General features: G+C 37.9%; 1 protein-coding gene across 3 annotated transcripts in view; it reads left to right on the top strand.

Moving 5' to 3' along the window:
• CAMKMT (calmodulin-lysine N-methyltransferase) overlaps positions 1-17,109 on the top strand; it is a 428,964-nt gene that overhangs the window by 385,286 nt on the left and 26,569 nt on the right. For 2 of the 3 annotated variants that reach the window (XM_055242677.2, XM_055242675.2), the window contains one exon: positions 14,787-14,861. The exons of the other annotated variant lie outside the window; for it this stretch is intronic. In XM_055242677.2, coding sequence (XP_055098652.1) covers positions 14,787-14,861 — 75 coding nt within the window. The remainder of the gene's footprint in view (positions 1-14,786; positions 14,862-17,109) is intronic. 3 annotated transcript variants of the gene reach the window in all.

Genomic DNA, 17,109 nt, shown 5'->3' with positions numbered 1-17,109 from the left:
GTTAAGATAGCTAGGGAGTCTATCTTTTTTTTTTTTTTTTTTTTTTTTTGAGAACCAACTCTTGGTTTCATTGATCTTTTGTATGGATTTTCTATTTCTTAATCTGGGTGGTGGTTAGAAGGGTGTTTGCCTGATAATAATAAAGGCATGTACTTATTCCATGTGGTTTACTGTGTCTTATTTCACAATACAACATGTCTTTTGTTTTTTTTAAAAAAAGCCATTTCAGTAGTACCAGAGAGAGAAAAAGAGGGAGCCCTGGCCTGAATGAGAGTGGAAAATGGTGAGCAAATACGGGGTCATTCCAGAGAAGTGACTGTATGTAGAATGTAAAATAGAGGCAGAGTAAGGGATAGCCGTTTGGCAATTTACATTTGAGGTGGCAGTAGAACAGATATGTGACAGTAACTACAAGAGGTTAGAAATAAAAGTTCAGATCTCAGAAAAATATTGTGCTAGAAGATTTGGAGATCAAAATCAAGTGATCAGAACATAACTATGGGAATTGGAAAGTCAGAAGAGAAGATGGCCAAGGACAGAATCTTAGAAAATGTCTGTGTGTCAGGAGTAGTAAAAAGAGCCAGAAAGGGATACTAAGAAGGGACTGGAGAGCAAGGTTGATGGCTCAGGGTGGTATGGTATAATACCACTTCCTAATGGAAGAAGTCCAAGAAAGCATTTCAAGGAGAGTGTGGTTGGCTGCTGCAGATTACTGAAGGTAGGTCAGGCAGATTGCAAAGTAGTTCAGTGACTGTTGGAAGAAAGGTCATATCATAAGGGCAGGTGAAGCAATGGGAGTGTCCACTCCCATAAGAATGTTGGTGGCAAAGGGAGAGAAGTTGTGTGTGTGCTAAGGGGAAGCTGAGGTGGAATAGTTGAGCATGTGATCAGGCAAGCCAGTACAGCCAAGAAAGAAGAAAGAAGTGGAGACAAGAAAGGGAGATATTTGATGAGGCAAAGATCTAGATCAGGGCTTCTCAAAGTGTGACCCCCTGACCAGCACCATTAGCATCAGTTGTATACTTGTTGGAAATGCATATTCCAAGGCCCCACCTCAGACCTACTGAATCAGAAACTCTGGAGTTGAAGCTCAGGAATCTGTATTTCAACAGACTGTCTAAGAATTATGATGTATGCCAAAGTTTGAAAACCACTAGGGAAGAGGAAGGGGTGGCTTTATCCAGCACACAGATGGAGAAGTTCTTCTTAATGAGAAGAGTGACCCTACTTCCTTTTAGACAAGAGGAAAGGAGAAAAAGAAGAAGAGGAGAAAGATGGTATCAGACAGATAGCCTCAGGCTTTCCGTAAGGTCACCTGCTGAGAACAAAGACTTGAGATATTTGGGGAGCTTAAAGCGTGAGTGTGTTCATTCCAGCCTCCAAACCCTGGCCTCTTCTTTAGGCTTTGTCTAATATGTCCTCTTGCTTCTTCATTCCCTATCCAGATCCTGCGTGTAAGATCACATGCAGTTCCACCTTCTTCAGGATACCTTCCCCAACTTGTCCAGTCCACAGTGATTGCTCCCTTGGTAGTACCTTACTTACATACGGCCATCTGTAATTCTTTTGTTTCATTTGAATGTCTTGTCTTCTGAATATGACTGTATGTTCCTTTTGACGATTATAATTTTGCTACTCGAGGAACATGTCCTCATTGTACTGCTGCTCACAGCATCCACTGAGCTTTCAATAACATTTATAGATAGATGACTCCCAAATTAGGAAGTCAACAGATCAATATCCCCTTTCATTCTGAGTTTTCAATTCCAGATTTAGATGGTGTCCTTTTCTCTAAGTGTTTAAAGTACTCTCTTAGAGAGGCTTCTACAATATGGAAGTTTAAAACTCTATAAAAGATAAGGAAAAGTGGAGGAGAAAGTGGCAAATAGGAAATCATTTGAAAGAAGAGAAGTGATTCACTGGTTTGGGTAAACACTGTAAATGACTTGAACACTGTAAACACTGTAAATGGGCCTCTACAAGAGTGAGCTGTGCCAACATAGACTTTGAGAAGTGACATAAAAGAAACTGTGGGAAAGGAAACTGGAATCCTCTGTAAAGAATGCCTGTAATATCCATGCAAAGAACATGGCTGCCTTCCCTACTGCTGGTAAGATAGGCTTGTTTTCGAAGTTAATTACGTTTAGCAAGCATGATCAAGAATTCTATCAGTGTACTACTTTCACAAATACACAAGAAACTACCTTTTTAACAGCAGAGTTTAAAACCAAGACTCAGCCGGGCACAGTGGCCCACGCCTGTAATCCCAGCAATTTGGGAGGCTGAAGCGGGTGGATCACTTGAGGTCAGAAGTTCGAGACCAGCCTGGCCAACATGGCGAAACCCTGTCTCTACTAAAAGTACAAAAATTAGCCAGGCATGGTAGCACATGCCTGTAATTCCAGCTACTAGGGAGGCTGAGGCAGGAGAATTGCTTGAACCCAGGGGGCAGAGGTTGCAGTGAGCTGAGATTGTGCCACTGCACTCCACCCTGGGCGACAGAGCGAGACTCCATCTCAGAAAACAAACAAACAAAAAACAGGACTCACTCCCCTACAACCAGGAGTCTGAAAATATAAAGGTAAACAAAGAAATACTAAACATGAGAATATGAGAAAATAAATTCTTTAAATCTCTGTAGGGAGAGTTATCTGTAATCACTGCAATGAAATACAAATTAGGGTGAACCCATTTGACATTAGGTTTTATTACAAACTTGAAACAGAGACTCTCTGTTTGAGAAATTCTTTTAGTGTGAGTTTTGCATCACAAGGTAAAAATCCTATCAGAAATTGACTTGGTTTTGTTTTTCAGATTGAAACCCCAAACTCAAAGCCAAAATGAAAGGACATAAGTTAGTACAAGAATAAGAGAAGGGAAACTAATATTTCTTGAGCACCTATAATGTGGTTTCATTTACTCCATCTCGTTCAATTCTTAATGAGTCCTGTGATGCAACTCTTACTGTCTCTTTTTTACAGATGAGGGCAATGATACTCAGCATCTCTCATCTTCACTGGCTTGCGTTTGAACTCAGAGCTATCTAGCTACAAAGCCCATGCATTCTTTCTGCTATACTATACCTGTTAAACTTCATAGGTTTGGCATGTCCATAGCCATTACGATTTTTCTTTATTTTTAAAATTAGAGACAGGATCTTGCCTTGTCATCCAGACTGGAGTACAGTGGCAAGATCATAGTTCACTGCAACCTCAAATTCCTGGACTCAAGTGATCCTCTTGTCTCAGACTCATGAGTAGCTAGGACAACAGGTACATACCACCATAACTGGCTAATTTTTAATTTTTTTTTGTAGAGACAGGGGTCTCGCTATGTTGCTTAGGCTGGTCTCAAACTCTTGGCCTCAAGCAATCCTCCCACCTTGGCCTCTCAAAGTGCTGGGATTACAGGCATCAGCCGTAGTGCCCAGCCAAGATTTTTCTAAAACATGGAGAATTCTATAATGATTATTGATTTTGTAATATTTCTGCCTACAAAATTGTATTTCACTTTGTAATGAATTTTAAATGGAAATAAGATTTTAATATTGTGGTGAAATAAAATGGAGAGAATATAGGTTTTACTTTGGTGTCAGTGTAATTACAAGCAACATGTTGACATGATATGATGTCCGGTAGAACCATCCTTTACATGTCTTCACACATGAATGTTATGCCTTAGATGGTAAAATTTATATAGGTAAGGGTCCTACTTATATGTGCCCTGCTCTTTTTCAGAAAGCATTTTCTGTTTAGTTTGTTTAAAAAACGGTGTTGTAGCTGGGACTATAGGCACATGTCACTATGCCCAGCTTGGAGTTTTAATTTGAATTTCCCTAGGGACTAATGATGTTGAATATATTTTCATGTACTTATTTGCCATTCACATATCTTCTCTGATGAAATGTCTGTTCAAATGCTTCGCCCATTTTTTAAAAAATTGGGTTGCTTATTTTTCTTATCATTGACATACTCTGGGAGTTCTTTATATATTCTAGATATAAGCTCTATATCAGATACTATATATGATTTGCCATTTTCTACCAGCCTATAGCATGTCTTCGTTCTCCTCACAGGATCTTTCAAAGTGCAAATGTTTTTAATTTTAGTAAAGTCTAATTTACCAATTTGTTCTTTTAAGGATCATGACTCGTGTGTGTGTCTAAGAAATCTTTGCCTAACTCAAAGTTACAAAGATTTTCTCCTGCGTTTTCATCTACAAGTTTTATAGTTTTAGGTTTTACATTTAGGTTTATGATTCATTTTGCATCAATATTTGCGTATGGTGTGAGATATAGATTGAAGTTCTGTTTTTAAAAAATGGAGATTCAATTGTTAAAACAGCATTTCATCCTTTGCTCACCAAATTGCCTCCATGTACTTAGGTCTTATTTAATTTCTCTCATCCATTGTCAGAATTATCTTTAAGTGTTTCATATTTTTATGCTATTATAAACAGAATGGTTTTTTAATGCTGTTGTAAACAGTATAAAATTGGAAATTCCAACTTCCAATTATTTGTTGATTTTATGAAGAAATACAACTGATTCTTGTACATTGATCTTATATCCCACAATCCTACTAAACTCACTTATTAGTTCTAGAAGCTTATTTTTGTATATCTCTTTGTACAAAAAGGAACTGTAATCTCCAGTGCAGTGTTGAAGAATGAAAGAAAACATACTTTTCTTATGCCTGATGTTAGGAAGAAAGCATCAGGTCTTTCACCATTAAGTATGATGTTAAACCTATAGGTTTTTCATAGATGACCTTTTTCAGGCCAAAGAATTTCCTTTCTATTTTTAGGTTGCTGAAAGTTTTTAGCAGGAATAGACATTAAACTTTGTCAGAAGCATTTTCTGCCTTTGTTGAGATGATCATGTGTATTTTTCTTTTTTGGCTTGCTAATATAATAGATTATATTGATCAATTTTCAAATGTTAAACCAATCTTATATTCTTAAGATAAACCCCACTTGATCATGATGCATTGCCATATGTATGTTCATATGTATATTATGGACAACTTTGGATATGTTGTATTAATATTGCATAAATATTATCCTCTTAATATTTATGGACTCTGTAGTGATGGCACCTCTCTTATTCATGATATTGGTGATTTATATCTTCTCTTTTTTTTCCTGTTAAGTCAGGCTAGAGGTTTATCAATTTTATTGATGTCAAAGAATCAGTGTTTGGTTTCATTGATTTTTCTCCATTTTTCTGTTTCCTTTTTTATTCACTTCTGCTCTAATCTTTATTACTTCTTTTTTTCTGGTTAATTTTAGCTTACTCTTCTTTTTCTTGAATATTTAGCTTGAAATTGAGTTCACTAATTGAGACCTTTCTTTCCTAATATAGGCATTTAGTGCTATCAGTTTCCTCTAAGTACTGCGTTAGTGGCATCCCATAAATTTTGATGTGTTGTATTTTCATTCAACGCAAAATAATTGTCAATTTATGTTTTCACTTATTCTTTGGACCCCAGGTTATTTAGAAGTATATTATTTATTTTCCAAATATTTGAGAATTTTACAGAGATTATTGATTTCTAATTTAGTTCCATTGTGGTCAGGAAGCATTCTTTGTTTTTTTTTTTTGAGACAGAGTCTCACTGTGACGCCCAGGCTGGAGTGCAATGGTGCGATCTCAGCTCACTGCAACCTCTGCCTCCTGGGCTCAAGCTATTCTCCTGCTCCAGCCTCCTGAGTGGCTGGGACTACAGGCATGTGCCATCATGCCAGGCTAATTTTTGTATTTTTAGTAGAGATGGGGTTTCACCATATTGGCCAGGCTGGTCTCAAACTTCTGACCTCAAGTGATCCACCCTCTTCAGCCTCCCACAGTGCTAGATTACAGGCATGAGCCACCATGCCCAGCCAGGGAACATATTTTTTGTATAACTAGAATCATTTTAAATTTATTGAGACTTACACTATGACCCAGAATAGGCATATATTGGTAAATGGTCTATTTGAAAAGAACATCTATTCTGCTATTGTTGAGTGTATTCTATAAATATCAGTTAAGTCAAGTTATTGATAGTGTTGTTTAAGTCATCTATAGCTTTGCTTATTTTCTGTCTACTTGTTCCATCAATTACTGAGAGGGGAGAATTGAAATCTCTGACAATAATTTGGTTTTGTCTGTGTTTTTTTGTAGTTGTACTTCTATCCATTTCAGCTTCATAAATTTGAAGCTCTGTTATTCAATTCATGAATATTTAGAATTGTTATGTCTGCTTCTTGAATTGACCCTTTAACATTGTAAAGTGATCTTCCTTATTCCTAGTACCTTCTTTGCTCTGAAATCTACTATGTCTGGTATGAATATAGACACTCCAGCTTTCTTTTGACTAGTGTTGCTTGGTATATCTTTGTCCATCTTTTTACTTTTAACCTAGTTGTGTCTTTATATTTAAAAATGCATTTATTGTAAGCCACATGTACTTGAGTCTAGCTTTTTTGTCCAGTCTGACACACTCTGCCTTTTAATTGGAGTGTTCAGACCATTTTTGTTTAGTACAATGACTGATGGGGTTAGATTTAAATCTGTCATTTTGCTATTTGTTTTGTGTTTCATCTATTCTTTGTTCCCCCTTTCATCTTGTTCTGCTTGCTTTTGGATTAAATGAGTTTATTTTCTTATTCTATTTTATCTCCTTTGTTGGCTTATTAGCTGTAACTCTTTGTTTTTTTATTTTAGTGGTTGCTTTAGATTTTATAGTATGTATCTTTAACTTATCACAGACTATCCTCAAATGATATACCATTTCATGTATATTATTAAAACCTATGGCTGGGCACAGTGGCTCATGCCTATAATCCCAGCACTTTGGGAGGCCAAAGTGGGTGGATCACTTAAGGCCAAGAGTTTGAAACCAGCCTGGCCATCAAGATGAAACCCCGTCTCTACTGAAAAAAAAAAAAAAATTAGCCGGGCATGGTGGTTGGTGCCTGTAATTCCAGCTACTTGGGAGGCTGAGACAGGAGAATGGCTTCAACCTGGGAGGTGAAGGCCTCAGTGAGCTGAGATCGTGCTACTGCACTCGAGCCTGGGCAACAGAGTGAGACTCTGTCTCAAACAAAACAAAACAAAACAAAACCTTACAGTAGTATACTGCCATTTCTCCCCTGCCAGTCTTTATGCTACTATTGTCCTACTTTGTATCTATACATATATTATCACCCCACAATACTCGTTTGTTTAACCAATTATATTTAAAGAGGTTTAAGTAATAAGAAACAGTCATTATATGTATTTACCTATATAGTTACTATTTCTGATTCCTTCATGTACATTTCCATCTGATATCATTTTTCTTCTGCCTTAAGGATTTCCTTTAACATTTCTTGCAGCATAGGTCTGCTGGTGATTAATTCCTTCAGCTTTTTGTATGTCTGAAAACATCTGTTTCACCTTGTTTTGAAATACATTTTCACTAGCTATACAATTCTAGGTTGACAGTTGTTTTTTATTCCTTTCAGTACTTTAAAGATGCTGCTCCACTGTCTTCTAACTTGCGTATTCATCACAAAAAAATATGCTGTCATCCTTATCTTTGTTTGTATATAAAACATCTTTTTCCTCTGGGTGCTTTTCAGATTTTCTCTTTATCACTACTTTTGGGCAATTTGATTATTATTATGTGCCTGCTAGTTTTCTTCATGTTTCTTGTGTTTGGGCTTGTTGAAATTTCTTGCTGAGTTAACAGTTTTCATTAAATTAGGACATTTTTCAGCCATTATTTCTTCAAATATTTTTTCTGTTATCTCCTCTCTCCTATTTTTTGAGAAGTCCAGTTTCACATGTATTGACCACTTAAATTTGTCCCACAGCTCACTCTTTATTTTATTCCTTTTTTTCTCTATATATTTCATTTTGGATAGTTCCTATCACTATGTTTTCAAGTTCACTAGTCTTCTCTTTTGTGGTGTCTAATCTGCTGTTAATCTTATCCAATGTATTGTTCTTCTCAGGCATTGTAGTTTTCATCTCTAGAAGTTTGATTTGGGGCTTTAAAAGATATCTCCCATGTCTCTACTTGATTCTTAGAATATATTAAAGACCATTATGATAACTATTGTAATGCTCATGTCTGCTAATTCTGACATCTCTGTCAGTTTTCAATTGAGTTCAATTGTTTGATTTGTCTTGTCATTATGGTTTTTATTTTTTCAATTTTTTATATGTCTGGCCATCTTGGATTGTATACCAGGTATTTTGAATTTTACTTTGTTGGGATCTGAATGTTTTTATATTTCTGTAAATGTTTTTGAGATTTTGTGTTTGTTTGTTTTTGAAACAGAGTCTCACTCAGTCATGCAGGCTGGAGTGGAGTGGCACAATCACAGCTTACTACAGCTTCAACTTCCTGAGCTCAGGTGGTCCTCCCTTCTCAGCCCCCCAGGTAGCTGGGACCACAAGCATGCACCACCATGCTCATCTAATTTTTGTATTTTTTGTAGAGATGGGATCTTGCCATGTTGCCCATGCTGTTTTTGAACTCCTGACCTCAAGCAATCCTCCCACCTTGACCACCCAAAGTTTTTTTGAGTTTTGTTCTGGGATACAGTAAAGTTACTTTGAAATAGTTTGATATGTTTGGGTCTCGCTTTTAAGATTTGTTAGGCAGAACCAGAGCAGCATTTAGTCTAGGGCTAATTATTCCCTACTATTGAGACAAGACTCTTCTGAGGACTCTACACAATGCTTGTAAATTATGAGGTTTTCTAATCTGGCTGGTGGAACAGGCACTATTCCTGGCCCTGTGTGAGCACTGACCTACTCCCCTTCAATTTTTTGACATGATCTTTCCCCAACTTCAAATAGTTTTCTCACATACATGCATGATCAGTCATCCACAGAATATTCTAGGGGGACCATCCACAGATCTCCAGAGTTCTCTCTCTCTCTCTTTCTCTCTCTCTCTCTCTCTCCAGTGCTCTCCTATTCAGTATTTTATTCTGGGAACTCTGAAGTTTCTTAGACTCTCAGTTCCATCTTCTTTTTTTTTTTTTCTTGAGATGGAGTCTCACTCTGTTACCCAGGCTGGAGTGCAGTGGTGTGACCTAAGCTCACTACAACCTCTGCCTCCCAGGATCAAGCGATTCTCCTGCCTCAGCCTCCCAAGTAGCTGGGATTACAGGTGCCCACCATTGTGCCCAGCTAATTTTTGTAGTTTAGTAGAGATGGGGTTTCACCATCTTGGCTAGCCTGGTCTCAAACTCCTGACCTCATGATCCACCTGCCTCAGCCTCCCAAAGTGCTGGGATTACAGGCATGAGCCACCACACCTGGCCCCATCTTCTTAACTCAAGCAGTCCACCTGCTTCTATCTCATTTCCCCCGTCCATGCTATGGCCTGGAAACTCTCAAGGCAGTAAGCTGGGGTAAAGGTAGGGATCATTTCATTTATTTCTGTCTTCTTAAGGATTACTGTCCTGTGTTGCTGATGTTCAGTGTCTTGAAAACTATTGTTTTATATGTTTTGTCTAGGTTTTCTGTTGTTGTTTCAGACAAAAAGCTAAATGAGGGCCTTGTTACGCCATCTTTGCTGGAAGCAGAAATCTTTAGAAAGCATTTTAAGTGGCCTTCATATCTAGCTAATCCACACATTCTATTCAGAGAGCAATTTAACAATAGAAACCTCTATTTCTTGAGGGCCTTCTATGTGCCAGGCACTGTGCTAGGTACATTCACACACAATTCATCCATATGGCATATTTATTGAGCAGCTATTAGGTGCTAGGGACTATTCTAGGCACTGGAAATACATCACTGTACAAAATAGATTTTAAAAATTGATATTCCTGTGGTGCTTATATTCTATTGGGGAAAGAGAGAAGAAACAAAATCAATAATTTAGCTATATAGCACATTAAAGGGTAATAGCTGCTACAGAAAAATAAAGAGCAAGATAAGGGGGTTTTAGAAGTGCTGGACTGAAAATAAATGATTGCAGTTTTAAAGAGGATGGTCAGGGGAGGCCTCCCTGAGAAGGTAAGACGTATACACAAAGACCTGAAGGAGGTGACAGAGTGAGCTGTAGCTATAGAGATATCTGGAGGAAGAGCATTTTGGCTGCTCAAGCAGCTAGTATTAAGACCCTAGAACAGAACCATGCCAGTGTATTCAGGAAAGCAGGAGGAGGCCAGTGTTACTAGAGCAAAGAGACCAAGGAGGAGAGTAATAGGAGATGAGGAGAGAGTGGTAACCAGGTCCAATTGTGTAAGGGTTTTCAGGTCATTGTAAAGACTTTGACTTTTGCTCTGAGTGAAGAGAGAAAAGGCTCATGATCTGATACATGTTTTAAAAGAACCACTTTGCTAATGAGCAGAGATTGTTGGATGACAGATGGAAGCAGGGAGACCAATTAGGGGCCTATGCAATAATTCAGATGAGAGATGATAGTAGTTTAGACTGGGGAGAGCAGTAGAGATAGAGAGAAGTGGTTAGATTTTGATATATTTCAAAGGTAGAATGACCTGCACTTGTGGCGTATTCAATGTGGACTGTAAAAGAAAGAGTCAAAGATATATGCAAGGTCTTTGGCCTGAGCAACTGGAAAGATGGAATTACCAATAACGAGATTTAAAAAAGACTGAATGAAGTGAGTTTTGGGGGAAATGATTGGGAATTCAAATTTGGACATGTTAAGTTTGAGATGTCTAGTAGATACCCAAGTGGAAATATTAAAATGGGAAGTTGGATATATGAATCTAGAGTTCATGGGAGAGGTTCAGGCTGATAGGTCAAGTAAGATAAAGACTAAGAACTGACCTGAATTTAGCAATGTGGAGATCTTTGGTGAGTTTGACAGCAGCATTTTTGGTGGAACGGTGGGGACAAAAGCCTGGCTGGAGTGAATTTTAAGAGAATGAGAGGAGAGGAATTGGCAACAGAGTGTCAAACAATTTTCTCAAAGAGTTTTGCTGCAAAGGAGGAATAGAGAAATGGTGCAATAACTGTCAGGAGAGGATATTTTACAAAGGGGGAAATAATTCCATGTTTGAATACTGATGGAAATAATCCAGAGAGAGAAAAGAGCTGATATAGGAAAGAGAAGGGAAATTGCTAGAGCACGTCCTAGAATAGATCAAAGGGGATGGATCTAGGTGGCATAAGAGAAGGTACTGGCTGTAGATAGGAGTATAGATAGTTCATCTATGGCAATAAGTAGGAAGGCAGAGTATGTAGATGCAGATGCTATTAGGAGCATAAGTGTGGTAGTAGGAGTTTATGGAAGTTCTTAACTGATTGCTGCATTTTTTTTTTTTTTTTTTTGAGAAAAGGTCTCATTGTTGTTACCCAGGCTGGAGTGCAGTGGCTAGATCATGGCTCACTGCAGCCTTGACTTCCTGGGCTCAGATGATCCTCCCACCTTAGCCTCCTGAGTAGCTGAGACCACAGGTGTGCGCCACCACACCCAGCTAATTTTTTGTATTTTTAGCAGAGAGGGGGTATCGCCATGTTGCCCAGGCTAGTCTCGAGCTCCTGGGCTTAAGCAATCCACCTGCTTCGGCCTCCCAAAGTGCTAGGATTACAGGCATGAGCCACCGTGCCCGGCTTGATTGCTGCAATTTTGACAGTAAAGCAAGAAGTAGGGTCATCAGCCGAAAGTGAGGAGGAGGGGAATAGTGTCAGAATTTTGAAGAGAGAGTAGAAAGTGCAAAATAATGACCTAGGATAGTGGGAAACTAATGGACAAAGGAAATGTAAGTATAACTGCCAGATGTCACTAAGAGTCCACTTGAGGTTCATGGTCATGAATTTAAAGCAAAGCCAGTGAGGATGCTTGTGTGCTGTCTCTAGCCACATTCAGGCGCACAGGTGCAGTCATGGACCAGGCAGAGAGCTGGATTTAACAAATACGAGGAAGTAAGAGAGGGACAAGGAAGTTGAGGGTGTATGCTAGGGAGTAATTACAATGATAGGTCACGGAATTTAAGCTGAGCAAGAAAGAAAGATATTAGGGCAGTGGGATAGTGACATGGTAATAGGATCAGTGTGGGCCAGTGGGACTGAAGAGTACCTTCTAGAAGGAATGAGCTGTGAAAGATAGGAGGGGTTGGTCAGAGAGTGGCTAGAGTTGCAGTAACTGGTAAAGATAGGTTTGGAGGAGTGCTACTCAATGAGTAGGCCATGGACTGGTGCCAGTCTGTGAACTGTATGTTACTGATCTGCAAGGAGATAAGTTCAGAAATTGAAAATAAATGTTTAGAAACACTGCTGCGACATCCAAGCATATGATCAATGGACTTGTATTTGGAATGCCTTTGTGTTTTTAATCTCATTTGTCTATTCCTTTGTGACTATATTTTACAAAAGTATTGGTCTGCAACAGATTAGATACAAACAAAGAAAGTCTGGTCCTCCCCCACAGTGGAAGCACATGCTCTCACGAGCATGCATGGGAGTGTATCTCCAAAGGTGGAGGACAAGGTCACTGGAGGAGAGGAGTGAACAGTGAACTCACCATCATCTCTAAATCTTCCAAGATAGCAGGCTGCCTGACTGCACAGCTCCAGGAAGCACCATTCTCATTGTATGTTACATGAACAATACAACTCCAGGTACTGTATGAATGGTGCTCTTAGAATGTTCAAGGAGATAGCTAGTGTTATCCGTATCTTACAGATCAGAAAACAAGCTCAGAAAGGTTAAATAATTGCCCAAACTCATACAGCTACTAAGGGAAGGAGCCAAGATTTGAACCTAGGTCTGTCTGTTGTGCTAAAGCTGAACTCTGTCCACAATACCACTCTCTCTCTCTGTCACATGCATGTAGCACAGCCATAAGCCTCATGAGAACTGGGGGAAAATGCCTTTTGGGAATGTGTTATGGTCCATGTGACCAAGCCGGGCATTTCAATTTATTTTAGAGTCATGACTTACTACAGCTGCTGTGGGAATCCATACCCAGTCGCTGCTTAGACCCCTATCTCTCCAGTTTGTCTTTGTTGAACCAAGGGGCTGAAGCACCTCAGGAATACAGCATCCACTATCACCACAGGATTTCCTGCAGTCTGTTCTTGTGCTTTAGTAATTGCATGTATTAAAAGCAAATTCTAAAGAGACATTTATGGAATGGTAAGATTATGAGTAATTTTAATACTTTAATCTTTTTTTTTTCAAAATTCATATGATGGATGGATACATTACTTTTCTGATCGGAGAATGTCTAGTATAGTTGTATACTTTAAACCATCTTGCTCATGGTTCAAGTCTTAGACTCTAAAACTCAGGGCTCTGATGAGGGCTAGGCAGGCCCCATCTCTCACTGAGCCTGAGTCCCAGACACACTGGGAGCCTCAGCATTTCCAGAAAAGTTGGTGTTTGTTGCTTCCTGCTCTCCCCGGGTACATGGAGTTTCTGAGAAATCCATAAACAAAGTAAGCATTGATCTCTTAGGGATTTCCTAATTTCCTTCATTTCTTGCCTATCCAGTAGGCCTCAGCAAGTACAGCAACACTAAAGTTAATTTGTAAAGCTTATCTGGGTGTTACTGGACTTGTGAACACTAAGGTAACCCACTGCTTCTGGAAAGCCCTCCCATGCTCCAAGTCTGTATATTCACCCAATGCATAGGATACAGCATAGGAATTGGGGGTTTCTGTGTCCATATGGCCCGTTAGCCTGCCCCTGTGAAGGCATGGTCTATGGCACAGCACAGGACCTGACACACAGTGAGGAGTGGCTCAGTAGGAACGAGTTGGACAAGTCAATGAACAACTGCTGCCCAGCCTGTGTAGGTATTTTTGTGGTGATGTCTTTAATCTTTTCTACCTTGAGAAATTATCCGGCATTAATGTATATTAATGTATTGTATATGAAAAGAACTTTTGGGCTGACTAGTATAAGACTTATTATTATATTCAGACACATGACTTTTCACCTAGGGAAGATATAGAAGAAATGAATCCACCAAAATAAACAAATATAACTGGGCAGGGTAGGACGTGTTCAATCCGGTTAGGTCTAAAGAATCAAAATAGAAAATAGGAACAGAATTTTACTTTGAAAAATAGTACTGTAAATCACAGTTTTGTGCTGTGGTAAGACGAATCATTAAAATACTTGAATATGGTAAAATGCTAATCATCACAGTTATTAATTGAGAGTAACTAAAAACCTCTGGTTGGCCTCATAAGCATTACTAAAGTTTTCAAATGCATGTTACTGATTATTGTTATTAGTGTGAAGTTTTAAACCTGATCCCCTTTGGGAGACTAAGTGTCAGTGTGGGTGAATTTTTCACTATGCCTAAAAACCAAGAAGTACCAAATGAAATTTGACTCTTCTTTTCTTCCGTCTTACCAAATTGCTCATTTCATCAATACGAAAAGCAACTGACATGCCAGGCAATATAGATATAAGCTGTTTCACGTCATTTATTTTTATAAATTTGTATTCCAGTCAAATGTGGGATACTTTGGTTTCAATATGTACCTTATTGATGTTAAGGGTCTAGAATCATTATAATGACCATGGTAAAGATAAGACATTTTTCTCTAGTTTGTCTACAAAAACCTATAAAAACTAGCAAAAAGGTTAACTATTGTATTTAAGTAGCGAATTCTTCTTCTAGATTTGAATACTAAATAAAACACAGAAGACAGTTACATCCTATTTTTTATTATACCTTTTGAAATAATTTGTATATACCTTTTAAATAATTTCAAGTGCCACAAAAAATAGTGCCACAAAAAATAATGTTAATAGCTCAAAATCAAAAGTTAAAAAAAACCCTATGTATAATTTTTAAAATCTTTTTCTCCTCAAGCGTTTTACGATGGGATAATGAGACAGATGTCTCTCAACTGGAAGGACATTTTGACATTGTTATGTGTGCTGACTGGTAAGTACATAAAAATCACAAAACTCCTGTTAGAAAAAAATAGCTTTGCTGGAGTAATTGGGCTGTGTTGCTTTGCTGACGGCTAAGCAAAGTCAACAAATGAAGCACAAAGCCACCTTAACCTCAACAAATTAATATTCATCTCCATGTGACAGTTATAAGGTAGTCTTCTATCACACAGTAACTTCTACCACATTATTTCCCAAAGATTGATTTTGAGAAGCATTTCCATTTTCTGGAATTGCCTCTGTTTCATGCTTGATGTATCAGTAAATGGACGACTTAGGCAAATTGCAAATAATTATGGCTCGGAGAGGAATAGTCTGGAGAAAAAGGAGTTTATCAACACAAACAGCTCAATTAGCTTACTTCTTAGGAGAGATCTGACTATTGATATAAGAGAATATATACGTGTGTGTGTACACACACATACTCTCTAGCAAATAAACATATCTGTGGAATATCTTTGGGGAAATAGCTTTTCTTAAAATATATGTTTGCTATCTAATGTTTTCAGTGTATTCAATTATAATATTTAATTATACCTAAAACAAAAATTATAAAATTACATTTTATTCTTATGCAAATAGTAACATGACAATCTCTGTCAGGTGCCTGCCTTTTAAAAATAATTTACATTCGGTATTTTGCCCTCTATTTTAGCCCAATCTACTTATTTGTTAATGGAAGTTTGATCGTAAGTTACAGGATAAATATGCGTCAGACCTTAATAATTATTTCAACTAATCTTATGTATTTCTTCATGCAATTTGAATAATAATTATTTCAGCTTATGGGAAACATTGACAATTCACAAGTATTTTCCCTGTTAAGAGTAAGATCTTGTTTGTAGTTTTATCATGAAGTTTATTAGGAAACTTTAGATTTGAAAACACATTAAGTTCAGATTCTGAAGAAGTTCTGTTATATTGATAAGGCCAATCATAAGATCCAGAACTCAGGGAAGACTTTCCCTAGAGGAGAGTTGAATGAAATTTTCAGGAAGTGGGTTTTGTTATTATTATTATTTTAATAAGATTTTCAATGGATAACTTTTCTACAAAAGTCATTGGAATTAGGTTTGCTTTTTTTCTTCGGGAAAAAAAATACTTCTCCATGAAACATAAATATTTTGCTCTATTCTTAGCTGAGAGTTTCTAGTATTTCATAGCCCTTTTAGTCTTTTTGCACCCAATTTCAGAAAATCTTCTTCCAAAAATGGGAGAAACCTAGATTTCTGACTAATCAATGATAATGTGCCTCAATGCTGCAGCCCTCATCTAATCAAAAATAAGGAGCTAAAACCTCACCGTATGATTCGAGCAAGTAATTTAGTAAATGCCTTTCCTCACCAAATATGAGAAAGAATCCTCCAGGTTTCATTGCACAGATGAAGATAATGCTGGAAGGATTAGATCAGATTAAGCATGAAAGTCAGATCAGAGAGCAGCGGCAAGAGGGAAGGGGCAGCATCTTCCTGAAGCTTTAGACGAGGGTCACACGTGGATGGGCTCTGATTATATGGGGAAGGCAGGTCTGGCCAAGAGATTTAGAGTTAAATTTGTCCCTTACACAAATATCAAAACAGCTTGGCTTTGTCATACCTTGTGTTATGGACACTCTCACCATGTCATCCTATTTGTACCAGAGGGAAAAGCAGAGGAAGTAAGATTTAAGCTCTTTTCTGATTAATGTTCTCAGGTTAAAAATAGCCACACAACATGTTTGAAAAACACTCTTTTTTCCCTAGCCGACAACAGGGTCACGTACACTGATATACATAATGCATATTCAATTTAAGACTTACATTACACACACATAACATAATATAATATTATATGTATACACACACACATAGATACACATCTGGTAGCTGTGTGAGAATGTATGACTTCAAACGAACTAAATACACCAAGCTTCATTTTATAAATGGCTTTTCCATGCGTGAATTGTTTTTTTTTTTTTTCCCCTGGGTGTTGTAAATGCCAGAATGTCAGCCTGTTTATACGTTCCCATTTGTAAATGTGAAACATTAAGCTACTCTCACTGCGATGCTGATAGTATTTCCAAAAGAAATGCTTTGGTAATGGTCTCTCTTCATATTCGCGGGGATGGGTAAGCTGCTTAGAAACTTAAAAAGTACAGTAATATTTCTAATATGCACATTGTGCATGTAGCAGTGAAGCACAGGATTCCACGAGTTCTTTATGTCCTGTTGGTGTGGTGTTTCTCTGTAAGAGTTATTGCA

This window comes from Symphalangus syndactylus, chromosome 14 (genome assembly GCF_028878055.3).
Source record: "Symphalangus syndactylus isolate Jambi chromosome 14, NHGRI_mSymSyn1-v2.1_pri, whole genome shotgun sequence".
In the NCBI taxonomy this organism is placed as follows: Eukaryota; Metazoa; Chordata; class Mammalia; order Primates; family Hylobatidae; genus Symphalangus; species Symphalangus syndactylus.
Note: the sequence above shows the minus strand (reverse complement) of the source record. Positions and strands in the feature narration are given on the sequence as shown.